Genomic DNA, 27,742 nt, shown 5'->3' with positions numbered 1-27,742 from the left:
ACCTGCAGAACTGCTTCAGCACCTGTGAAGCAAACCTCCTGCAGGTTGGGAGCCGGGGGCTTGAACTGGGATCCTTGCACCAGTCCTTGCACTTTGCACCACTTGTGCTTAACCCGCTGTGCTACCACCCAACTCCCTCCTTTATTCTTTTTTTAAACATTTTATTTTTTAATTAATTAATTTTTTTTGGTACCAGAGCACTGGTGGTATGGGCAATTGAATTTGGGACTTGGGAGCCTCAGGCATGAGAGTCTCTTTGCATAACCATTATACTATCTACCCCCATCCTTATTTTTTAATGAGAGAAATACAGACAGAAAGATAAAGAATAAGACCAGAGCACTGCTCAACTCTTATGGTGGTGCAGGGAATTGAACCTGCAACCTCAGACCCTCAGGTATGGAAGTCTAAATGTTAAACCTTTATTTTATATATGATTAGCAAATAGTGGGTTGTCAGAAAAGTTGTGATATACTTTTCTATGCCAAAATGTGCCATGTCTTTTCCAGCAACCCAGTATTTCCTCACATTCTGTATGTTGTCTTTTCATTGTCTTGTTAGTGTCCTTTAATATACATGCTTTTTCCCCCTATCATTTTATTAGGAGTTAATAGTTTATAGTAGAGTTTGCAAGTGGACACAATTTCGCACTTCCCTGTGATAGGTATCTGGAGAACACTTTTACCCCCAGCCTAGGTCCTTTCCCACTATTATGTATCAGGACTCCAGAGCTTCACCACCCTCACACACACCCCAACTCACCCCCAGTTCCTTTCCCCCTTCTCTGAAGTCTGATTCATCTGTTTTCTTTATTTCTATTTGTTATTAGTAATTTATAAGATAACAGGTATAATTCCACACCTTTCCTTCCATCATTGTGTCCCCATTCCCTCCATTAGAAACTGCATTAGTATGTATAAATGTGGACAGATAGCTACAGAGATGATGGCTGGCCCATGTGGTGAATTCACCATTTTTAATAGCTGAGTAGTATTCCATTGTGTATGTCTACCATACCTTACTTAGCCACTCATTTGTTGTTGGACACCTGGGTTGCCTCCAGGTTTTGGCTATTACAAATTGTGCTGCTAAGAACATAGGTATACACAAGTCTTTTTGGATGGGTATATTGGGTTCCTTAGGATATATCCCCAGGAGAGGAATTGCAGGATCATAGGGTAGGACCATTTCTAGCCTTCTGGGGAGTTCTTCAGACTGCTCTCCACAGGGGTTGGACCAATTAACATTCCTACCAGCAGTGCAGGAGGGTTCCTTTGTCCCCACAACCTCTCTAGCATTTGTTGCTGCTACCTTTTCTGATATATGACTCTCCTTTCCCCCATTTAATAGTCTGAGCACTTTTCTCAAAGATTAGATGTCCATATGTGTGGGGGTTGTGGTCTCTTTCATTCTGGTTATTCTGATTTCTTTAAAATTTCATATTAATTTTAGGTTGTTTTTAATTCTTTGGATTGTTTAGTGGAACTTAAATTGATTTTGTAGGTTACTTTGAGTAATATTGTCACCTTAATATTAATTACTCAGTCCATGTACATGAAATATCTTTTCATTTAGCTATATCTATTTTTAGATCTAATTAAATCATTCTTCCTTTTTCTTCCTTCCTTCCTTCCTTCCTTCCTTCCTTCCTTCCTTCCTTTCTCCCTTCCTTTTCCCCTTCTTTCCTTTCTCTCTATCTCTTTCTTTCTTTCTTTCTTTCTTTCTTTCTTTCTTTCTTTCTTTCTTTCTTTCTTTCTTTCTTTTTTCCACCAGGGTTATTGTAGGGGTTCAGTGCCAGCATTACTAATCCTATGGCTTGCAGCAGCCATTTCATTCCCCCACCCCACTTTTTTTCTATTTTATTGAATAGGACAGAGAGAAATTGAAGGATGGAGGGAGGGATGGACTGAGAGTGAAAGTAAGAGAGAGTCCTGCTTCACCACTCATGATGTTTGCCCCCTGCAGGTGGGGCGCTAAGGCTCAACAAGTCCTTGTGCATGGTACTATGTTCACTTAGCTGTGTGAACCACCACCCAGCTCCTGATGTACTTTCATTTCTTTCAACAATCTTTTTGAATTATATACATTCAGTGTATACAATGTGTACATCTTATATGCCTTTGATTAAATTTATTCCTATTTTATTCTTTTCAATGCTGTTTAAGCTGGAATTGGTACTTTAATTGTTGGCACATTGCCTGCTATTTTCTTTTAAATTTTTTATCTTTATTTATTTATTAGATAGAGACAGTTAGAAATCTAGAGGAAGTGGGAGACAGAGAGGGAAAGAGACAGAAAGACACCTACAACCCTGCTTCACCACTCAAAAAGCTTTCCCCCTGCAGGTGGGGACTGGGGGCTTGAACCTGGGTCCTTGCATATTGCAACATGTGTGCTCAACCAGGTGCGCCACCACCGGGCCCATTCTTTCTTTCTTTTCTTTCTTTCTTTTTTTTTTTTTTTAAGAATGTATTTATTAATGAGAAATATGGGAGGAGAGAGAAAGAAAGAACCAGATGCATCATTCTGGTACATGCACTGCCAGGGATTGAACTTGGGACCTCACAGTTGAGAATCCAATGTATTATCCACTGTGCCACTTCCTGGACCACTTGCTTGCTATTTTCTTGAAATACCAGTGATTTTTCTATGTAACTTCGTATTCTGCAGTTTGCTGAATTAATTGTTTCTAAAAGATTGGATGTATATGTAGTCTTCTACATATACAAGATCATACTGTCTATAAATATAGATAGTTGTGATTATTCCATTCCAATATGAGTGCCTTTAATTTTACTTCCTTGACAGTTTTTTTCCTGACTAGATCTTTCAGTACTATGTTGATTAGTAGAGCTAAATGTGGGGATCCTTGTGTTGTTTCTGATCTTGGGACAAAAACTCATTCAGGGGAGTCGGGTGGTAGCGCAGCTGGTTAAGTGCACATGGCACAAAGCACAAGGACCGGAGTAAGGATCCCGGTTCGAGCCCCTGGCTTCCCACCTGCAGGGGTGTCACATCACAATCGGTGAAGCAGGTCTGCAGGTGTCCTTCGCTCTCTCTCTCTCTCTCTCTCTCTCTCTCTGTCTTCCCCTCCTCTCTCCATTTCTATCTGTCTTATCCAACAACAACGACATCGACAATAATAACTACAACAATAAAACAAGAGCAACAAATGAGAATAAATAAATAAATATAGAACAATAAAAATACTCATTCAGGCTAATGATTCAATATTCAGAGTAATGTTGACCTCACAGAATAAGACAGAAAGTATTCCTACATTATCACTTTTGTATAATTTTGAGAAGGGCTGGTAAAAGTTCTTTAAATACTTGATAAATTATAGTGGGGGTGTCACCATTGAAGAGCTTTGTATGTAAAAGGGTGGAGTCCTGAGTTTGACCCCATAGCTCCACATGTTAGAGTGCTGCTCTCATCAGTGTCTCTCTCTCTCTCCCTCCCCCCATCTTCATTTATTAAAATTGTTGGACTATATCTTTAAAACAAATAAATATCTGATAGAATTCACCAATAAACCTATCTGACCTTGGACTATCTTTTGTTGTTGTTTTTTTTAAATTGGGGTATAATTAATTTGTAATATAAATTTCAGATATATAACTTAATGAGTTTGCATTTGTATATATTATAAAATTATCACCATGGATAGCTACAAAAATTTATTCTTGTGAAAAGAGCTTATAATTATCAACTTTCAAATATGTATTATGGTATCATCATATAGTCACCAAACTATACATTATATCTCCATGATTTATATTTTTAACTGGAAGTTAAAGTCAGTTAACCACTTCACCCATTTTGTTCTTTCCCCCTGGCCCCCAGTCTCTATCAGCTACCAGTCCTTTTCTGAATCCATGTACTGGGTTGCTTTAAATTCCACATGTAAGTGAAGTAATTTGCATTTCTCTATTTCATTTAGCACAATGTGTTCAAGGTTCATCCAGATTATCCTGGGTGGCAATGTTTATTCCTCTCCTTATTTTGTTTAAGTTGTCTCCATGTCCTAGCTATTATAAATAATGCTGCAACAAACAGAAAGGAGTAGTACATGTGTCTTTTTAAATTTGGGGTTTATTTTTGTTATATAAGTACACAGAAGTGTTATTGGGGATGGAGAGGTAGATTATGTAGTAGAGCATGTACTTTGCCATGTGTGAGACCCAGATTTGAAGTCCGTTACCACACAGGATCATCATGGACAACACAACAGGAGCTCCATGAATGGTAGGGGGATGCTAAGTATCTCTCCCTGTCATTGTATGCCTCTTCTTTTCCAGCCCCAACAATGTTTAGGTCTTTGAAATATTTAAGATTCTGTTTTTTCAATAAAAGAAAATAATATAATTTAACAATGAGTTAAAATGCTGAAGAAATGACTAAATAATTTGACAGGAATCTATGGTTATCATGTTAAGTAGGATAAAACCATTAACATGTAGAATTTACTAAATGTATGAATTCATTTAATGGATATTGCGTGACCTATTTGAAGACTATAGAAACAGCATTGGACATTGAAGAAAGTCAGTTTCTCAATATATATATATATATATCAGTGTATATGTGCATACACACATCCTTCCTGTTACAGAAAACATTCAATGATCTCATTTTACTCTTAAGGCCCAGTTCAAATGGTATCTTATCACTATACCTTTCCTGACATTTTTCAGACAATCCTATCTAACTTGTATAATCGTAGTATTTTGTACACATCTCTACTAAAACAAAAATCATACTCTATATATTCTCTTCCCTTCTAGATTATTAATTTTTGAAGGCAGAAATTTCATTCTTATATTTAAATATATTTTGCATGATCACCACATCATTAATATTAAATAAATATAGAAAGGAAAATATGTACTGTGATACTGACTCTAAATACTTGTCACACATAGGTGGACTTAAGCAGGAACAGGGTGTCGGGCAATAGCGCAATGGGTTAAGCGCACGTGACAAAGCTCAAGGACTGGTGTAAGGATCCTGGTTTGAGCTCCCGGCTCCCCACCTGCAGGGGAGTCATTTCACAGGTGGTAAAGCAGGTTTGCAGGTGTCTGTCTTTCTTTCCCCCTTTGTCTTCCCCTCCTCTCTCCATTTCTCTCTGTCCTATCCAACAACGACGATAAGACAGGGGCAACAAAAGGGGGAAAAAAACAAGTTAAAAAATGTCATAAAAAAAAAAAAGAAGCAGGAACAGAAATGGAAAACACAAAATAAAGCTTGGGCTGGGTGTGGTGTGTTGCACCAAAGCAAAGGACTCTGGGGGACTTTGAGGTCCTGGTGCATGATGGTGGGAAAAAACCCGAGTTGGAATGAGAGTGTTTTGCAGATACGTATCATGGACACAAGATTATACTCATATCTCAACAACTGTATCCAGTAGAGCACACATGTTACCATGCACAGGGACCTGAGTTCAAGCCTTGGCTTCTACTTACGGGGGGAAGCTTCCCAAATAGTCCAACAGTCCTGCAGGTGTCATACTTTTTTTCCCCCTCCCTATCTCGCATTCTCTCTCAATTTCTGTCTATCAGAAAAGGAAAAACACACCAAGCCTGAGGGATAACCCTGGTATCAATAAAAGAAATTAAAAATCCACTAGAAAACTCCTAGAAATTATTAAGCCATACAGTATAGTGACAGGCTCCAGAATTAATATACAAATATCAGTGGAATTCCTTTATGCAAGCTCTCAGCTATTAGAAGAAGAAATCCATAAAATCAGTTCCATTTACTATGGCAACCAAACAGTCAAATATCTGGGTATAGTCTTAGCAAAATATGTGAAAGACATGTACATTAACATTATTCCCCAATAAATAAATAAATAAATAAACCAACAACTTCTAGCAACTGTGTGAAAGAATGCTTAAGGTGGGCCTCCACAAGTTCCTTCTGACTCAGAACAGATCCAAGTGAGAATCCTATCTTCTTGAAAATTCAAAAAATTAGGGGCCAGGCAGTGGTGCACCTGGTTAAGTGCACACATTACGGTACCCAAGGACCCAGGTTCAAGCCCCTGGTCCCCACCTGCAGGGGGAAAACTTCACAAGTGGTGGTGAGGTAGGTCTGCAGGTATCTGTCTGTCTCTCTTCATCTCTATCTCCCCTCTCAACTTCTCTGTCACTACCCAATATTAAATAAATAAATAAAAAGAAAGACATGTACAGTTGTGATCTTTTAAATGGCAGTGTTGGAAACTGAATGTAGGTTTCACAGTTGGATTCTGCTGAGCATCTTCCCCAGCCTACTTTTGTGTATGTGTATGTATGTTTCTCATGAAAAAGAGACAGAAAGAGAAAGCAAAGTACTGCTCAACATTTGACATGTGGTGGTGGCAGGGATTGAACTTGGTACCTCTGGGACCACAGAGACCTTTGCCATGCAAGTCTGGTGTCTATCTCCCCTGCCTTTATCTAGAGAGAGAGTGAGAGAGAGTCTTATTCTATGTTTTAAGATAATTAGAATTATAATAAGTTTATAAACTATTAAGAGAAAATGTATGAGAGATGGAGAAACGCAAAAGCCTAACTCCAGCATCTGTGGAGTTCCCTTGGTGCTGTCCATGGTGCTTCCACATGATGCCAGGGATTGAACCCAGGGCCTCATGAGTGGTAAAAGCGTGTACTTTTTACTCAATGAGCTGTCTCTGGGTTGATGTGATATTTTTATACATTTGGAAAGTAATACATTTACCTGACTGGATTAATATGGTTGGTCTAAAAGAGGAACTTAACTGACTACTGTATTGACTGTAGAATAGATTGTTCAAGTTAAAAAATATGACTGTCAGATTTCATGAGCATTTTCTCATAGTTCACATACTCTAGTTTTGCAACTAAGGTTGAAAGTCATGGTATCTCATTAAATATATATCCTCCTGTAATCTTAGTGTCTGTATTCATTTTCTTCATTAGATTTTCAGTATGTATCAATAATACATATTGATAACGGCCTGTTTACTTGTTTATATCCCCCTTCAGAGATCAGTTCTTATTATCCTTCTATTTCTTGAAAGTTATCAGTATGTATTTATTAAATATTAAAGTTTTCTTAATTAAATTTCTATTTCCCCCATACTTTAGGTAAGCCTTGGGTTATATAAATATGGAAAACATTCTGTTACCATAGTCTACCATAATATACAAAGATTCAAAATGATATACTTCTGATACATCATAAACTTATTTGCAGAATAATCTAGGAAATGTCCATCTGTATCAAATCATTTGATATATGTAAATTCTGTATTAAAACGAGTTTTACAAGTTAAAAGTGCTTTATATTTTTATTTAAGTTCACTGTTAGACCTTGCTAAATAGTAATATTATTACCTAATGTCATATCTTATTGAAAGACTGGCAAACGCTAGAAGAAGAAGATTGAAAGACTGGGGAGATGACTCAGTGGTAGAATGCATGCTTTGCATGAATGAGGACCTCAGCTTGAGTAGCACCACATAAAGCAAAAAAAGATCAAAAAGGGGGGGAGACACCAAGGTGTCAGAGCAGTACTTTATTTCTAATAATGAAAAATATTAATAAACCATTTTCAGTGAATTATTATACAATAAATTTGTATACTGATTTTTAAATTTATGTATAAACTTCATTTTTAGAATATTAGCAAATACTCATTAAATTTTTTAACTGCTTTTCTTCTTATTTTCCTAGGATTCTGACACTTCATGTCATGTCATTATCTACAGCAATAATGAACATTGACTTGTTTTGGATTAGCTGATGGCCTTCAGAAATGATTCAGTATTATCTACTACAGAGAAGCTGAATATACTCCATTTGGAGTGAACAACCCAGATTGTTAACTACATTTTTCAAGATGACAGATCCAATGATGGATTTTTTTGATGATGCCAATCTTTTTGGTGAGACCTTAGAAGGTTTATCAGATGATGCTTTTGTACAACCAGGACCTGTTTCATTAGTTGATGAATTGAATTTGGGTGCCGAATTTGAACCTTTGCACATAGACTCACTAAATCATGTTCAAGGTACTCCAACACATCAGAAGATTACTGATTATGAACAGTTAAATCAATTTGACTCAATGAAATTTCACCAAGTTAATCAGTCTTTCGGTAGCCCAGCTGAACATGTTTTATCTCCACATGCTCAATTCAGTTGTTCTCCAATCCATCCCCCAAACCAACCCAATGGTTTGTTTCCAGATGTAGCAGATGGGAGTCCAATGTGGGGTCATCAGACAGCGACTAGCATTTCACATCAAAATGGGTCTCCTTTTCACCCACAAGGACATTCTCATGCTATGCATCAAAATAAAAGCTTTGTTGCACACCATGACTTTGCCTTATTTCAGGCGAATGAACAGCAAACACAGTGCACTTCACTACGCTCCCATCAAAACAGAAATAATCTTAATCCAGGGCAAAATTCTCTTAATCAGTCTAAAAATTTTATGGATGTTAACGTTTCTGGTCCACACAGAGTCAGTGTTAATCACCCACCGCAAATTACAAGTGCATCAACTTCACAACAGTCTCTTTCGATGCAGCAATTTTCTCAACCATCAAATTCTTCAGTACATTTCCTTAAGTGTAGCAATCACCAAGAAGGAAATTTTAATAGACCTTCTCCAAATATGACTTCTTGTTCTGTCAGCAATTCACAACAGTTTTCTTCACATTATTCCTTTTCCAGTAATCATGTATCACCAAACAATCTTCTGCAGTCCTCTGCAGTCCTTGCACCTAACCATACAAATCAGACTTTATCTGATTTTACTGGAAGTAATTCCTTTTCACCTCATAGGGGAATCAAGCAAGAATCCACTCAGCACATGTTAAATCCAAATGCATCATTGAATTCATCTAATTTCCAAATGTTACATTCATCACATCCTCAGGGTAATTATAGCAATTCAAAATTATCTCCTGTGCATATGAACTTCCCAGATCCTGTTGACTCAGGAACTCAAATGGGCCATTTCAATGATCATGTAGAAACCAATGGCTTTTCATCATTAGAAGAAAATTTACTTCATCAAGTTGAATCTCAAACTGAGCCATTCACGGGACTTGATCCTGATGACCTCCTTCAGGAAGGTCTTCTTCACCATTTTGATGAGTCAACATTTGGACAAGATAATTCAAGTCATGTTTTAGATCATGAGCTAGACCGACAATTTACTTCACATCTTATAACAAGGCCCTGTGATATGGCTCAAACTCAGTTGCATAGTCAAACTCGGAGTTGGCATGCATCACTTTCTAATCATCAGCATTTACATGACAGAAATCGCCTGTGTTTACAGAGACAGGTATGTAGCTCTGTTATTTTGATGAATTGGAGTAGAGTGGGCTTTTACTCATTTGGCTAATTTTATATAGGATATCAAAGCTTCTTAACCTCAGTTCTGTTCATAAACATGCATATTTTGATAGAGGCTTATATTGTTTTTTGATAGTCTTTTATTTGAATGTGATTCATTGATGTGCTCAGAGTAACAGACTAACTTTTTTTAAATTTTTATTTATATATTAATGAGAAAGATAGGAGAGAGAAAGAACCAGACATGACTGGTACATGTGCTGCCGGGAATTGAATTCAGGACCTCATGCTTGCAAGTGCAATGATTTATCCACTGTTCCACCTCCCAGGCTACTAGACTAACTTTCTGCATTGTGAAAATTTCAAAACTTCAAGACCTGGCCTTCATTAAAAAGGGAGCAGTAGTTTGGGAATATTTTACTGCTAAAATAGGACTGTTTTTTCTTTTAAAAAAAGTTCACAAAAGTAAATAAAACTTTAGCACTCAGTTGATAAAGCATATCAGCAGATACTCATAATTGATTTCAGATTAACATGCATTTTAATTATACAATTTGCAATGTGTTATTTTTCTCATCAGAAAATATTTGAATGTCAGTGGTCAAACTTACGGTGAAATTGGAACTACATAGATTTGTTAACTGATGCAAATGTTCTGGATAGCGGTTTGGTGTTATATTTAAGTATAAAAATATTGTATTGAGAGCTGGGAGGTAGCACATCCAGTTAAGTGCAGACACTACCCAGGGAACTGGGTTCAAGTCTCCGATCCCTACCAGCAGTGGGGAAGCTTTAAAAGCAGTTAAGTAGGTCTGCAGGTGTTTCTCTTTCTCTCTCCCTATCTCCCCCACCCCTCTCAATTTCTTTCTGTCCTATCCAGTTAAAAAATAGAGGGAAAACGTATCATATTACAGTAACCCAATAGAGAAAAAAATTAAAATATATGAAGATACTCATCTTACTATGTCTATAAGAGACAAACAAGGGGCCAGGCAAGGGTGCACCTGGTTGAGCACACATGGTACAATGTGCAAGGACCCTGGTACTGAGGGATCCCAGCCCCCACCTGCAGTGGGAAAAGCTTTGTGAGTGGTGAAGCAGTGCTGCCGATGTTTCTTTCTCTCTCCTTCTCTGTCTCCCCTTACCCTCTTGATTTCTGGCTTTCTCTACTCAATAAATAAAGATAATATAAAAAAATTAAAAAATAAAGACAGCATAATTTCATATGTTTGTGTTGGATGGGCTAATATGGATATTAAAAAGAATAATAATACTGCGAACATATTAATGAGGGGGAAGCATAATTGAAACTGAAGATCATAGCCAGGTGGTTAAGTGTTCAAACTCTGGTAACAGAACAACTTGTTAGAAGTTTGATTCCAGCTACTTAATAGCTCTGACTTTTAGTTATATGATCTCATGTCTCATTTGCTTCATCTTTAAAATGTGGGGGAAAATTGTATCCTTAATATGTGGCTTTGGTAAGGATTATGGTTCATAATATGTAAAGGTGGTTAAAATTGTACCCAGCAGGTAGTTAGCACTTAATAAATTCTTCTATAATTATACTACTTCATAACAATATGGAAATAGGCATATAAAAAATCCTGGAAGGAAATCATTTTGGGGTGGTACTATTATACTTTGCTGAAAGGCATTTAATGTAATACTTTATCATTTTCCTGAATTCTTGTAAAATTAAGCATTCATAAATGATTCAGTATTTCCGATACCTGTGAACTTCAGCAGGCACTGAAATACCACAGTTCTCAAAATTAAACACTATGGAATCCATTTCTTGTTGCAAAACCTTGACGTAGTAAAATCTTGACTAGGTAATATCTCTGCTGTTTCCATTGGTTTGATTTTAGTTCAGTTTCAAATAGTACTTTAAGTATGATTTTTTAAACGTCTGAATAGATCTTGTGGTAGCTAAAAGTTAGATTGTAAACTCTCCTCTAGCCCATATTTTTGTGGCAGGAGTAGAATATTAGGATTGTACTCCCTCTACTGGGAGAGAATAAAGCATTTTAGGAGAACCTGGGGTAAGAAGACCCACTAATTGAACTTGGGGCCTTGTTAATCCGTTTACATGTAGATTTCTGACTACTTTTACTAAGCATTCTCTCTGGTGTGTAGTTTTTTTTTTTCTTTTTTTTAATCTGGTATTTATTGACGTCTGAGTTTTATGTTTCTAAGGCTTTGGCATTTAAATTTTTGAAATTAATGTTTTCAAAATGTGTACTACTGACTTTAAGAAAAGTGGAGATTTGCTTTTATAGATTAGAATGAATGGATGGTAATTATTATAACTAAAGTAGTCCCTAAAACTCTGAGATTTTTTTTTAAGTTCATAAGCAGCCTTCATATAGCATCTTATTCTATATTAGCTTTGTAAGACTTTAAATCTGTTTGCCTTTTTGTTTAGGTTTATTTTGTTGACATCTTGTTATTTTTGTTACATGTTCAAAACTGGAAAAGTCCCTAAGGGTCATTTGATTTTTTTTTTTCTTATTTTCGTATTGAAGTGTCAAAAGAGTGGTATTGCTTCTATTTTTATTTGTTTAAGGACTGTCCATACAGTCTTCCAAAGGGGCTGTACCAATTTACATTCCTACCAGCAATGTAGCAGAGTTTCCTTTTCTCCACAGCCTCTCCAACACCTGTCCTTTCCTGGTTTGTTGATGTGAGCCCTTCTCTCAGATGTGAGATGGCATCTCAGTGTAGTTTTAATTTGCATTTCTTAATGATAAGTGAAGTGAAGCATTTCTTCATGTGTCTGTGGGCCACATGTAGTTTTCTTTAGAAAACTGCCTGTCTAGTTCTTTGGCCCACTTTTTTATTAGGTTATTTTTACTTCTTTTGTAGATCTGTACCAATTCTATATAAATTTTGGTCTCAGTCATTTGGATGATGTGTGATGTGCAAATATCTTCTCCCATTTATTCAGTTGCCTGTTTATCCTTGTGTATATAGTTTGCTTTCAATGTGTAGAAGCTTTTTAGTTTCTTGTAACCTCACTTACTTACTGTTGTTTTCATTTCTCATATCAGGGGGTTGAGTCTTCAAATACATCTTTGATGTGAAAGATGTACAAAGTTTCACTGACCTTTTTCTTCTATAAGTTTTAGAGTTTCTGGTCTAATATCTAGCTCTTTAATCTATTGTGATTTGATTTTGGTATATGGTGTTAGGTAGTGGTCTAGTTTGCCCTTTTTTTAAAATAGCTTTTTTTTTTTTTTAATGAGACAAAGGATTCTGTATTATTAAACAGCAAACAGTGTTAGTGATCATGAGTAGTGAAAAAAATTTTTGAGGGTTCTTTTTTAAATTTTATTATCTTTATTTTTATTTATTGGATAGAGACAGCCAGAAATCGAGGGGTGAGGGGGTGATAGAGAGGGAGAGACAGACACCTGCAACACTGCTTCACCACTTGCAAAGCATTCTTCCTGCAGGTGGGCACTGGGGGCTCAAACCTGGGTCCTTGTGCACTATAACATGTTCACCACCTGGCCCCTTGAGTGTTCATTAAAAAAAATATTTGTATTCATTTGTTATTGGGTAGAAACAGAGAAATTGAGAGGGGAGGGAGAGAAGTAGAGAGGGAGAGAGACAGAGAGACACCTGCAGTCCTGTTTCACCACTTGTGAAACTTTCCCTCTGCAGGTGGGGACCAGGGATTTGAACCTGGGTCCTTGCACACAGTTATAGTGTGCACTTAACCAGGTGCACTGCCACCTGGCCCCTTTGTCTCATTTCTGCAGTAAAATTAACATGCATCACTGTATGATCTTTCAATGTTTATAAATTAAATTTAATGTTAGAATTCTGTAGCAGAGACAATGTTATGGGATAGGACAGCTGAACTAGCAATTAAACTAGGAAATATAACTTTAGGCTATATGTAATTATACATAGTTTTTGTTGTTTTTTTTGCTTTCTGATGAGTGTGTTACTTTATTTGCTATTGTGAGTTTTAAATCCCCAAAGGTATGGGAAACATTCATAAGCTTTTTATTTAAATTTTTTTTGTTGTTGTTAGGGAGTCAAGTGGTAGCGCAGCAGGTTAAGCACATGTGGCACAAAGCACAAGGACTGGCATAAGGACCCCAGTTCGAGCCCCTGGCTTCCCACCTTCAGAGGAGTCACTTCACAATTAGTGAAGCAGATCTGCAGGTGTCTATCTTTCTCTACCTCTCTCTGTCTTCCCCTCCTCTCTCCATTTCTCTCTGTCCTATCCAACAAGGACGACATCAATAACAACAATAATAATAACTACAAGAATGGGAGTCGGGCTGTAGCGCAGCGGGTTAAGCGCAGGTGGCGCAAAGCACAAGGACCGACATAAGGATCCCAGTTCGAACCCCGGCTCCCCACCAGGCGGTGAAGCAGGTCTGCAGGTGTCTATCTTTCTCTCCTCCTCTCTGTCTTCCCCTCCTCTCTCCATTTCTCTCTGTCCTATCCAACAACGACGACAACAATAATAACTACAACAATAAAACAACAAGGGCAACAAAAGGGAATAAATAAATAAAATAAAATATTGAAAAAAAAATAACTACAACAATAAAAAACAAGGGCAACAAAAGGGAATAAGTAAATTTTTTTTTAAATTTTTGTTATTAATGGTTTGTTACAAGATTATATGGTTACAATGTATAGTTCCACAAGACACAAAGTTCTGTATCCCTATCTTCAACCTCCCAGAGATAACCACTGCAGTTCTTACAAGTCTTACAAACAGTTTGCTTGTTTCTTCTTTGTTTGGAACTTTTTTGGCAAGTTCATATAAATCAGATCTCTAGATTTCCACATTTGAGTGAAACAATCTGGTAGTTGTCTTTCATCTGTTTACTTATTTCACTAAACATGATCACCTCTAGTTCCATCCATTTTGTCCTAAAGGACACAATATCATCTTTTTTGATTGAAGAGTATTCTATGGAATATATACCCCATAACTTCTTTACCCAGTCATCTGATGATGGGCATCTAGGCTGCTTCCATTCTGGCTATTATGAATAATGCAGCTATAAACATAGGGGCTCATATGTCCCTTTTAATTAGTGTTTGATTATCCACTGTTTCATGTAATCTCACTTATTTACTGTTGTTTTCATTTCCCATATCAGGGGGTTGAGTCTTCAAATACATCTTTGATGTGAAAGACGTATAAAGTTTCACTGACTTTTTTCTTCTATAGGTTTTAGAGTTTCTGGTCTAATAATGTAGCTCTTTAATCTATTTTGATTTGATTTTGGTGTATGGTGTTAGGTAGTGATCTAGTTTCCCCCTTTTTTTAATAGCTTTTTTTTTTAATTGGATAGAGATAGAAATTGAGAGGGTAGCAGGAGAGAGGCAGAGAGATACATGCAGCCCTACTTCACTTCTTGTGAAGCTTCCCCCCTACAGGTGGGGACCAGGGACTTGAACCCAGGTCCTTGCACACTTGTAGTATGTGCGCTTAACCAAGTGGGCCACCACTTGATCTCTACACTTTTCTACATGTGGCTGTCCAATTTCTCAGCCCATCTGATGAAGGACCTTCTTTACTCCATTGAATGGTTTTGGCCCCTTTGTCATGTACTAGGTGGTTGTATTTCTGTGGGCTCATTTCAGAGCTTTTGATTCTGTTCCATTTATGCAAGTATCCATTTTTATTCTAGTATCATGCTGTTTTACTATTGGTTACTTATTGATTATTTTACTATTGATTGCTGATTACTATTTTATAGTATAAAATGAAGTTGAGGAACGTGATACCTCCATATTTTTTTTCTTAGGGATGCTTTGGCAATTTGTGGCCTTTTTTGGTTCCACACAAATTTTTGGACAATTTGTTCAATTCTCTTTAAAAAAAAAAAAAAGGCTATTGGAGAAGGTCGGGCGGTAGCACAGCGGGTTAAGCGCACATGGCACAGAGTAAAGATCCCAGTTCGAGCCCCCGACTCCCCACCTGCAGGGGAGTCGCTTTGTAAGCAGTGAAGCAGCTCTGCAGGTATCTATCTTTCTCTCCCCCTCTCTATTTTCCCGTCCTCTTTCGATTTCTCTCTGTCCTATCCAACAACAATAATAAATAACCACAACAACGATAAAACAACAAGGACAACAAAAGGGGGGGGGAATAGCCTCCAGGAGCAGTGAATTCATGGTGCAGGCACCGAGCCCCAGCAATAACTCTGGAGGCAAGAAACAGACTATTGGAATTTTGATAGGGATTGCATTGAAATTGTAGATTGCTTTTGGTAGACTGGTCATTTTAGTAATATTCTTCCAATCCAAGAACAATGAATATTCTTCCACTTCTGTGTGTCCTCTATTTCTTTTAGCAGTGTCCTATAGTTTTCATGTCCTTTGTGACATACACCTTAAGGTATTTTATCTTTTTGGGCTCAATTATAAATAAGATTGAGCCTTTTTGTCCCTTTCCTCTAATTCCTTGTTTGCATACAAAAATGCCACAAATTTATTTGTATTGATTTTGTATCCTGTTACTCTATACTGAATTATTAATTATTTCCAGTAGTTTTTTGGTGGAGTTTTTGGGGTTCTTTTGGTATGATATCATGTCATCAGCAAATAGTGATAGTTTGATTTCTTCTTTTCCTGTTTGTATGCCTTTGATAACTCCTTTTTTTGTCTGATTGCAGTGATGAGGACCTCAAGAACTGTTTTGAATAACAGTGGAGATAGTGGATATCCTTGTCTGGCTCCTGATTTTTTGGGGGGAAGCTTTCAGTTTTTCTCCGTTAAGAATGATGTTAGTGGTAGGTTTGTTGTAGATGGTCTTAATTTTGTTGATGAATGGTTTCTCAATTCCTAGTTTCTGGAGGGTCTTTTTCATAAATGGGTGTTGGATCTTGTGTAATGCATTTTTGGCATCAGTTGATATGACCATGTGATTTTAATCTTTCTTTTTGTTGATATGATGAATTACATTGATAGATTTGCAGATGTTGAACCATCCCTGTTTTCCAGGGGTGAATCCCACTTGGTAAATTATTCTGTTGATAAACTGTTGAATTCTATTTGCCAAGATTTTGTTCAGGATATTTGCACTCTAGTTTTCTTTCCTGGTAGAGTCCTTTTCTGCTTTGGGGATCAAAGTGATGTTCACCTCATAGAACATGTTTGGTAGTGTTTGCCTTTTTACAGTTTTCTGGACTAACGAGCATAGGCATAACCTCTTCTTTGAAAGTCTTACAGAATTTGTTAGTAAAGCTGTCTGGGTCTGGGCTTTTCTTCTTGGGGAGATTTTTGATGACTGGTTGAATTTCTAAACTAGTGATTGGCTTGTCTAAGCTTTCTACTTTGTCTTGGACTGGGTTTGGAATTCTAGGAATACGTCCATTTTATCTAGGTTGTCCGATTTATTTCCATAGAGATATTGGTAATATTCACATATGATTCTTTGTATCTCCTCATCTTCAGTTGTAATCTCTTCTCTCTCATTCCTGATTGTTTTTGTTATAGTTTTCTTGTTCTTTTTGTGAGTGTATCCAGTGGTTTATCCATTTTACTTATCCCTACAAAGAACCAGCTCTTGAATCTCTTATCTCTTTAATCACTTTTCTGGATTCTATTTTGTTTATTTCTGATCTGATTTTGACTGTTTACTTTCTTCTGTTTACTTTTGGGTCTCTTTGTTATTCTTTTTCTAGTTGACTCAGTTGTGATGTTAAGTAGCTTACTTGAGGTCTTCTATGTTTATTAATATGCGCCTGTATTGCTATAAACTTCCCTCTTAGGACAGCTTTTGGACATCCCACAGTGTCAGGTAGTTAATCTCTTCATTTCCATTGCTCTCAAAGTAATTTTCAAATTCTCTTTTAATTTCTTTAGTGACCCAGGTATTCAGAAGTGCATTGTTGTGGGGATAAATAGCATAATGGGTATACAAAGAGACTCTCATGCCTGAGGCTCCGAAGTCCCAGGTTCAATCCCCCGCACCACCATAAGCCAGAGCTGATTAGTGCTCTGGTTAAAAAAAAAAAAAAATTAAGTGTATTGTTCAGTCTCCATAGTTTGGCTATATTTCTTTGTTTCTTTTTGTAGTTGATTTCTAACCTCACTGCCTCATAATCAGAAAAGATATTTTTTATGAATTCAATATTCACATATTTATTAAGGCTGTCATTGTGTCCCAACATATTCTTTGGGAATGTTTCATGTGCACTTGAGAAGAATGTATATTCTTTTTTGGAGGGATGAAAGATTCTGAATATATCTGTGAAGCTTATCTCATCTGACTTCATTTAAAGCCTCTACTGTTGATTTTTTTGTCCTGATGATCTGTCTTGCTGAGAGTGGTATGTTGAGGTCTCCGACTAATAATACTGTGCTGCTATTGATATCTCCCTTATGGTCAATAAATGCCATTTTTTGTTTGTTTGTTTGTTTGTTTTAATTTATTTCCCTTTTGTTGCCCTTGTTGTTTTTTTATTGTTGTTGTTATTGATGTCATCATTGTTAGATAGGACAGAGAGAAATGGAGAGAGGAGGGGAAGATAGAGGGGGAGAGAAAGACAGATACCTGCAGACCTGCTTCACCACTTGTGAAGCAACTCCAGGCAGGTGGGGAGCCCAGGGCTTGAACCGGGATCCTTGAGCCAGTCCTTATGCTTTGCACCACGTGTGCTTAACCTGGTGCGTGCTACCACTGGATTCCCAGTAAGTGCGTTTTTACATACCTGGATGCATGCATATTAGAAACATATATATTGACAATGGTTATGTCTTCATGTTGGTTTGATCATCTGACCAATATCTAATGTTCATATCTTTCTCTTTTCACATTGTTTGTCTGAAGGTCTAATTTATCTGATAATAGAATAGCTATTCCTGCCCTTTTGTTTGCATTATTGGCTTTAAATACCTTCTTCCAACCTGTCACATAGAGCTTGTGTTTGTCTTTCTTTTGGATGTGTGTTTCCTGGAGACACTGAATAGATAGGTCTTACTTTTTAATTCATTCAGTTATTCTGAATCTAATGACAGGTGAATTTAGGCCACTCACATTTAGGGTGCTTATTGATAGATGTAGTTTGCCTTTCTGGTTTTTGTTTTGAAATTGTTTTATGTTCTTGTTGACTTTTTTCCTGTTTGTTGCTTTATGTGGATGGTTTTCTATAATGGTCTTGCTTACTGTCTATGTTTTCCATTTGTCTTTGTGCTGTATTTTATTTTGTGGTTATCATGAATATTATTGTCTAACTTATGTTATCATGCCTCTGGAAGTCCCCATTCATAGACTTAAAAATCTTTGATTAAGGGGGGTCTGGCAGTAGTGCAGTGGGTTAAGCGCATGTGACACAAGGACCATCGTAAGGATCCCTGTTTGAGCCCCCAGCTCCTCACCTGCAGGGGAGTCACTTCACAGGTGGTGAAGCAGGTCTGCAGGTGTCTATCTTTCTCTCCCCCCTCTGTTTTCCCCTTCTCTCTCCATTTCTGTCCTAATAACGACATCAATAGCAACAACAATAATAACTACAACAATAAAAAACAAGGGCAACAAAAGGGAAAATAAATATCAAAACATCTTTGATTAAGATAGGTTTGAATAGGCTAGGTAAGGTACATATAAAAATAATGAATTTTATTTTTTAATGATAAAGGTAATACAGAGATGGGGAAATAAATCATTTGGATAGTGTATCTGCTTTGGCAATGTTTTGACCCAGGTTTAAGCCTAGCCTCCAATGCACTGGAGGAAGTATTGATACTGTGTTTCTTTCCTTCTCTCTTTACTAGCTTTCTGTCTGGGGGAAAATAAAAAGTCTGCCCACAACAGTAAAGCCCTGGTGATAACCAAAATAGAAAGGAAAAAGAAAAAAAATCTAACACCATAAGACCGTAATGTTATTTAAAATAAATAGGACCGTGGTCTGGGAGGTGGAGCAGTAGATAAGGCTTTGGACTCTCAAGCATGAGGTCCCAAGTTCAGTATCTGGCAGTATATATACCCAGAGTGATATCTGGTTCTTTCTCTCTCTCCTATCATTTCTCATGAATAAATAAATAAAATCTTTAAAATAAATAAATTAGACCAGGCCCAGGCAGTGGCACACCTGGCTGACCACACACATTATAGTGCACAAGGACCCAGGGTTCAAGCCCCTTGTCCCCACCTGTGGGGGGAAAGCTTTGCAAGTGGTGAAGTTGAGCTATAGGTGTCACTCTGTCTCCTCTTTTCCTCTCCATTTTTGGCTGTCTCTGTCCAGTCAAGATAATAAATTTAAAAAAATTAAAAAGACCATGTGAAAAACAGAAAAATAAAAACATTTAATATCACTATTGAAAGATACTACTGTTAACATTTTCTTCTCCTTCTTCTTCTTCTCCTTCTCCTCCTTCTCCTTCTCCTTCTTCTTTTTTTTTTTTTTTTTTTTTTTGCCTTCAGGGTTATCACTGGGGCTCTGTGCCAGCACTACGAATCTACTGCTTCTGGAGGCCATTTTTTCCATTTTGTTGCCCTTGTTGTGGTTGTTATTGTTGTTATACCTGCTGTTGTTAGATAGGACAGAGAGAAATAGAGAGAGAGGGAGAGAAAGATACCTGCAGACTTGCTTCACCGCTTACGAAGTGACCCCCCTGCAGGTGGGGAGCTGGGGCTCGAACTGGGATCCTTGTGTCAGTCCTTGTGCTTTGCACCAGGTGCACTTAACCCACTGTACTACCTACTGCCCAGCCCGTGTTAACATTTTCTCATTTGAATTTCCTGTGAGATCTGTTGTTTGTCTCTCCTGTGTCTTCTACCTATATTTTTTCCATTTTTTTCAAAATTGATATTAGTGGGTTGACAGGATGGCTCACCTGCTTTGTCATGTACTCAGCACAGGTTCATGCTCTGCATCCACCACATTGGAGGAAGCTGGTGTTTTTTTTCTCTCTCCTTCTGTCTCTCCATCTCTCTAATTACATCTGAAAAAGTCTACCCAGAGTAGTGAAGCCCCAGTGGTGGGAAGAAAAAAAGAAATTGGTTGTCATACTGCTTATACTCTTTGCAAATTGCTTTTTTTTAAGTTCAAAGTTTTAAAAAATATTTATTTATTTGTTATTGGATAGAGGTAAAGAGAAATCAAGAGGAAAGGGGGAGATAGAAATAGAGAGAGAGAAACAGACACCTGCAGCACTTCTTTACTGCTTGTGAAGCATTCTCCTTGTAGATGGGGATAGGGGGCTTGAACATTGTGACACTTGTGCTCAACCAGGTGCACCACCACCTATCCCCTAAATTGTGCACCCTCTTTCTCTCTCCCTCTCCCTCTGTCTCTCTCTTTCTCCCTCTCTTTTTCTCTTTAAGCTTTTTAAATTAATAAATCATAGGCTTTTTCATATTATTAAGAACTTTTCTGAATATGTTTTTAAGTGACTCAATATTCAATAGATTATCATATGAGGTGCATAAAAGTAAGGTTATTGAGATGGAAAAAATGGTCAATGTACTTGAAATTATTGTTCCTTTAGACTCCTTTCAAACCTTACCTATGCCTTCTTAACATGTCCTCGCTAGCTTCTATTTTTATACTTTATGAATCAGTATTTCTTAAGGCTGGAAAGATAGGATACTCAGCGAGGCATGTCTCTTTTCATGTGCATCGCCCACATTCGAGCCATGGAACCACCTGGAAAGTTTCATGTCATTGAGAGAAGCTCATTTGCTTCTCATTTTCCTTCTGTTGCTTTCTCTGTATCTCTATATATACGGATGCAAAAGTGACCTGGGGAGTGTTAACATTGTGCATGTGTAAGAAAGAGCCTAGCTCAACAAAACAAAAAAAAATTTTTTTTTTAAATGCCCTTGCCTTAGACCTGGAACTAGGTACTTCTTCTTGGAGCTTACTTACTTTTATCCCTATAGCATAGGAACTCAAAATATAATTGTGTAACTTCTTAATTGGGGTTTTGTTTTTGAAAGCTTATTATGAATACATTTTAGAAATGTTGGTTTTATTTTCACATCTGATTTATCAACGTCTATGATTAAAATTGGATACAATATTTGAATTTATGCTACATGCTAAGAAATGCTGATTCTTTAGCTTTTTCTTTCTGTTTTGAATGTGGTGCTGGGGCCATCTACCACTGCCTGGCAACTTCCCTGGGCTGTCTTTCTCATTCTCTTAGAGAGGGTTGAGACACAGAGAGAAAAGTCACAGCCACAGTTTATAGAAATAATGTTTATACCGGTTATAGAAAAACTTTGGAGTTTCCCATGTAGTGCTGGCAGTCAAACCCGGGGCCTTGCTCTTGCTCACAGTTTGCACTCTCCTGGGTAAATTATCTCCTGACCCCTGAAGCATTTATAAAATACTTATTAAATTAAAATATATAAAAATAAAAAGTATATATATATGTATATATATATATGTTTCTCTGAGACCCCATACATATGTAATACCACTGCTGCAAGCCAACTGTTTCAGATTCACAGAGAGGAGGGGAGACTGACCTAGAACTTCTCTGGAACCTTGGCAAAGCAGGCATCTTACCAGGTGAGCTATCTCTTGAGCTCCTTAAATTCAAATATATTTTGAAAACTTGTATAACATAGCATGTTAAGTACTTAGGCTTGTTTTTTGTTTGTTTGTTTGTTTTGTTTTTCACTCATAAAAGAAATAAAACACATATAACAAGTATGCATACCCCCCCTCTCTAGAGGAGTATATTAGGTCAGCAGTGCATGCAGAGATTATATATAAAGAATTGCATCCAGTGCCGGGTGGTGGTGTACCTAGTTGAACATACATGTTACAATATGCAAGGACATGGGTTCAAACCCTTGGTCCCCACATGCAGGAGGAAAGATTTATGGTGCTGCAGGGGTTTCTGTCTTTCACCCTCTCTATATCCCCTTTCCTCTCAGTTTCTGACTGTCTATTCAATAAATAAAGATAATAAAAATATTTAAAAAACAAGCAAAAATTTTTTAAAAACTTGCAGCCAGGGAGTTGAGTCAGTGGTAGGGCTCAGGACTTGCATGTGTAAAATCCTGAGACTGATTCCTGGTACCATGTATGCCAGAATGAAAGTCTGGCTCATTCTCTCTCTCAAAAAAGTAAGTAAATAAATATTTTTATATATAGTGACTCTACAATGGTGGTTAATAATAAAATATCAGTTTTTACTTAGTGTTGTGTTTCTCCTTTGGGAATTAATATTTCTTATAAGTTAGTGAAATTATTTATTTTAAACATCTCTTAACTGCCTGTGAAGCTGTGAAGGGATAAACATTTTACATCTACACTAGTAATGCATATTCAGTGAAACTATTTTTAAAAATTTAGAAAATAGGGGCTAGGTGGTGGCACACCTGGTTGAGCCCACAAGTTAAAATGTGCAAAGACCTGGATTTGATTCCCAGGCCCCCACCTACAGGGGGAAAGCTTTGCAAGTGGTGAAGCAATGCTGCAGGTGTCTCTCTGTCTCTATCTCCTCTTCCCTCTTGATTTCTGGTTATCTCTATCCAATAAATAAATAAAGATGAAAAAACTTAAAATTTTTTAAAAATTTAGAAAATGGAAAAGAAGAAAAGTCACTTTACACCTAGTCAATTGGAAGTAATGATTTTTTATATTTTATATATTTTTAGCTTCATGTAGTCTATGACTGTTTTCTTTTTTTAATTTTTTATTTATAAAAAAAGGAAACGTTGACAAAAATCATAGGATTAGAGGGATACAACTCCACACAATTCCCATAACCAGATCTCCATATCCCATCGCCTCCCCTGATAGCTTTCCTATTCTTTATCCCTCTGGGTGTATGGTCATTATGGGGTGCAGAAGGTGGGAGGTCTGGCTTCTGTAATTGCTTCCCCACAGAACATGGGCACTGGCGGGGCAATCCATACTCCCAGCCTTTCTCTCTCTTTTCCTAATGGGGCAGGGCTCCAGGACACATTGATGGGGTCTGTCCAAAGAAGTCTAGTTGGCATCATGTTAGCGTCTGGAACCTGGTGGCTGAAAGAAGAGTTAACTATATGTTGACTGATCATGAACCTAAAGGCTGGAAAAGTTCATATGAAGAGTTGTGGGGGGTCTCAGTTTTATAGATAGTTACTAGTTCTAATTTAGCTATATTCCGAAGAACCCATGACTATACTAGTTTCCTCCCCCCCCCCCCCCACTGAGCCTGACATCTGATATGCAGGTGGATCTAAGTTATTGTCTGGGGAGATGATGTCATGGCTGGGAAAAGGACCAGAAAGCTGGATCAGGGAAGAGAGTAGCTGCCAAATAATGGGAAAGATGTGCAAATATTGTTGACTGTAAACCCCATCAATCTGATCTGATCTGGGGTCCATATTCAGCTTAGGAGCCTATGTGACCTCTGTATCCTATAGATCTGAGCTCACATTCTATGGTCAGGAGTAGGAATGTTCCAATCTGCCCCAATTTCAGGACCCTTCTTCCTCAGGTGTAGCATAGAATATGTTGTCCAGTCTCCCTTCGGAGGATGGAACATTCTCTACCGATGTTAATCCATGTTGAGGGCAAGGTCCTATGGGGACCCACAAAGAGGTCTGTTGTGTTGTTCCTGATAGAGATGACCAATCTCTTGTCCTTATTCAGCTTTTTGCAGTCCTTCCTTCTTTTGATAAGGTTAGCTTTGGAGTGAGTGAGGGAAGTATAATAGGAAGTAGGTGAGGAGGGTATCTAAATCTAAGTAGACACTATTTCATTATGAACTTTATGGTGTCTTTTTAGATCAAAAGCTGAATAAGGGCAAGAGACTGGCATACTTTAACAATGACTCTTTAGTCACTATCAGGCCACCCCATCAGCTGGGGCCCTAGTTGGGGAGTCCTGAGATTCCCACACATACATAACCAGCCTAGATCTCGAATAGATCCCTCTCTCCATTGTTACTGGTCATCTCTATCAGAAAATCACCATTTTAACACCTGAGTAGTAGTCCACTGTGTATATTTGTGAATATTCCACAAATATTGTGTATATTCCATTATGACCACTTCGTCAGTCACTAACCCATATACTTTTAATATGTATTGTGCAGGGTGTCTTTTTTTTTTTTTTTTTGCCAGCAGGTTTATCACTGAGATTTGGTCCCTGAAGAACTCCACTATCCCCATTGGCTTGTTTTTTTTTTTTTATGGAGGTTGAGAGACAGAAAAGGAAAGACACCTGCGTGACTGCTCCAGTACTCATAAAACACCACCCACGCAAGATGGGGACAGGAGCTTGAACCCTGATCCTCACACATGGTAAAGGAATACACTGAGGGCCAGATGGTGGCACACCTGGTTGAGTACATATGTTACAATGCCAAGGACCTGGGTTCAAGCCCTCAGTCACCACCTACGGGGGGAAAGCTCAGCAAGTGGTGAAGCATTGTTGCAGATGTCTGTCCTCCCTCCCTATCACTCCCTCAAATCCCAATTTCTGGCTGTCTCTATCCAATAAATAAATAAAGATGATTTAAAAAAAAGAGTAAAGGAATACGTTCTACTGGGTGAACCACCACCTGGCCACTGTTTTTTTTTTTTACAGAATGTTATTTTTTAAAAATATTTATTTTATTTATTTATTCCCTTTTGTTGCCCTTGTTGTTTTATTGTTGTAGTTATTATTGTTGTTGTCGTTGTTGGATAGGACAGAGCGAAATGGAGAGAGGAGGGGAAGACAGAGAGGAGGAGAGAAAGATAGACACCTGCAGAACTGCTTCACCGCCTGTGAAGCGACTCCCCTGCAGGTGGGGAGCCGGGGTTCGAACTGGGATCCTTATGCCGGTCCTTGTGCTTTGCGCCACCTGCACTTAACCCGCTGCGCTACAGCCCGACTCCCCTGTTTTTGTTTTTGTTTTTTTGTCTCCAGGACTATTATTGGGGTTCACTGCCAGCACTATAAATCCACTGCTCCTAGAGGCCACTTTTCCCATTTTGTTGCCCTTGTTGTGGTTGTTATTGTTGTTATAGCTGTTGTTGTTGCTGGATAGGACAGAAAGAAATCAAGAGAGGAGGGGAAGACAGAGAGGAGGAGAGAAAGATAGACACCTGCAGACCTGCTTCATCGCTTGTGAAGTGACACGACACCCCCCCCCCCCCCCCCCCCGGGAGGTGGGGAGCCGGGGGCTCAAACCGGGATCCTTGGGCTGGTCCTTACGCTTTGCGCCATGTGCACTTAATACACTGCGCTACTGTCCAGCCCCCCAACCACTGTTTTTTTAAATTTCACTCCACTACCTAAATTTTTTTCAGATATCTTTTAAAAGTCTTCTCCTAAACATAGTAATCCACAATTAAAAGGAACTGTTCTAGAGCCACACGAATGTAGGGACCAAGTCATCATGCTCAAAGTCCCAGGTTCCAGTCTCTGCCTACTGCCTGTGTGGGGGAGGAAGGAGAGGGGTTATAAGCTGTAAAGCAGATCTGAACGTGTCTCCTATCTCCCCCTCCCTTCTCAATTTCTTTCTGTGCTACCTAATAAAAAAGTATAAAGAGGAGGATGGTAGAAAAAAAAAAAAAGGAAAATCAGCTGCCAGAAATAGTGGATTCACAGTGCAGGTACCAAGTCCCCAGCAATAATGCCGGTGGCAAAAAAAAAAAAATAAATAAATACAATCGGGCAGGGGCAGATAGCATAGTGGTTATGCAAAGAGACTCTCATGCCTGAGCCTCCAAAGTCCCAGGTTCAATCCCCTGCACCACCTCAAGCCAGAGCTAAGCAATGCTCTGGTTAAAAAAAAAAAAAAATCACAGTAATGCACAAACAAAACCTGAAATATGGACCTGGTGCAGGCCCACCTGGTTGAGTGTACATGTTACAGTGCACAAGGATGCAGGTTCAAGACTCCACTCTCTACTTGCAGGGAGAGAGCCTCATAACTGGGGAAGTAGATCTACAGGTATCTGTCTTTTTTAAAAACTATTTTTAAATTTATTTTCATTATCTTTATCTATTGGATAGAGACAACCAGAAATTATCAGGAAGGGGGAGATAGAGAAGGAGAGAAGCAGAGAGATACCTGTAGCACTGCTTCACCACTTACGAAGCCTTCCCCCTATAGGTGGGGACTGGGGACCTGAACCTGGGTCCTTGTGCATAGTAATGTGTGCACTAAACCAGGTGTGCCACCAGGGTGTCTTTTCTATGACATCACATTTACTGTAGAGGTGTTTATTAATGAGGAGAGCAGAAATGGTGCCAGAGTATCACTCAGTGTCAAGTGACTGAATTTGGGACCTTATGCTTGAAAGTGTAACACTTTACCTCGCAGGCTGCTACATGTCATTGTACTTTATCCTCAATGAGCTTATGATATTAGTGGTGGCATCTTAATATGCAAATTTAATTAAAAAAAATATCACTTTATAAAATCATAGTCCCAAAATTTTAAGACAGATTTGAGAAAGGTAGGCATTGAGAAAGAATACAAAAATCATGATTGTGTGGAACACACTCCAATATTTTTGATGTTTTTAATAATAATATGTTGACTACAAAACAAATCTTTTAATTTTTATTAGTGATTTAATATTGATTTACCAAATTATGAGATAACAGGTGTATAATTCTGCACCATTCCCACCACCAGAGTTCTGTGTCCCCATTCCCTCCATTGGAAACTGCAGTAGTTCTCCCAAGGTCATAGATATGGGTTGACTATTTCTTTTCTTTTTTTTTCATTTTTATTTATTTATTATTTGGAGACATAGAAATAGAGGAGGGGGGAGATAGAGAGACACCTGCAGCCCTGCTTCACCACTCGTGAAGGTGGGGATCAGGGGTTTGAACCTGGGTTCTTATGCACAGTGATGCATAAGAACTTAACCAAGTATGCTACCACCTGACTCCCTGGATTGACTATTTCTATAACTATCTATATTTTAATTTTTTTTTCTATGGTCCTGCCTTCTCTTCCTTTCTAAGTCACACCTATACCTATTACTACTTTTGAATGTTCTTCCTCTTTTCTCTCCGGGTCCTGATGGAATTGGAGTTCAGAACCCTCTGATCTGGTCATCTTCCCCTGTTATTTCTCCCCCTCTGAGAGTATGGACCGAAATTCTTTATTTGATGTAGAAAGTGGAAGTTCTGACTTCTGTATTCAGTTTTCCAGTGGACATGGGTTTTGGCAGGTTGATGAATACTTCCAGCCTGTTTCTATCTTTCCCTAGTGGGACAGGGCTCTGAAGAGGTGGGGTTCCAGGGCACATCTGTGAGGTCATCTGTCCAGTGAAGTCAGGTTGGCTTCATGGTAGCATCTGCAACTTGGTGGAACTCCGTGCCTCCTTTGTCCTTTTCACCCTTCAGTTGCCAGCCTAAAGGTGAGTTATATGTCTCTGTCTTGGTTCTACTTTGATATCTCCTGCATACTTCCTCCACCACTGGCCTGGAAATCCTGCCCTCACCCGAAATTCCCATGTTTAAAGGAGCCTCCTT

The 27,742-nt window shown here is 38.1% G+C and overlaps 1 protein-coding gene across 15 annotated transcripts in view; it reads left to right on the top strand.

Annotated features, from left to right (window-relative positions):
- The window catches only part of CHD9 (chromodomain helicase DNA binding protein 9), a 224,742-nt gene that overhangs the window by 69,890 nt on the left and 127,110 nt on the right, over positions 1-27,742 (top strand). For all 15 annotated transcript variants that reach the window (XM_016194860.2, XM_060185542.1, XM_060185538.1 and 12 more), the window contains one exon: positions 7,701-9,324. In XM_016194860.2, the coding sequence (XP_016050346.1) occupies positions 7,867-9,324 (1,458 nt within the window). In that variant the 5' untranslated portion in view covers positions 7,701-7,866. The remainder of the gene's footprint in view (positions 1-7,700; positions 9,325-27,742) is intronic.

The sequence above is a fragment of the Erinaceus europaeus genome, chromosome 2, assembly GCF_950295315.1.
Source record: "Erinaceus europaeus chromosome 2, mEriEur2.1, whole genome shotgun sequence".
In the NCBI taxonomy this organism is placed as follows: Eukaryota; Metazoa; Chordata; class Mammalia; order Eulipotyphla; family Erinaceidae; genus Erinaceus; species Erinaceus europaeus.
This window is presented reverse-complemented; position numbering and strand designations above follow the sequence as displayed.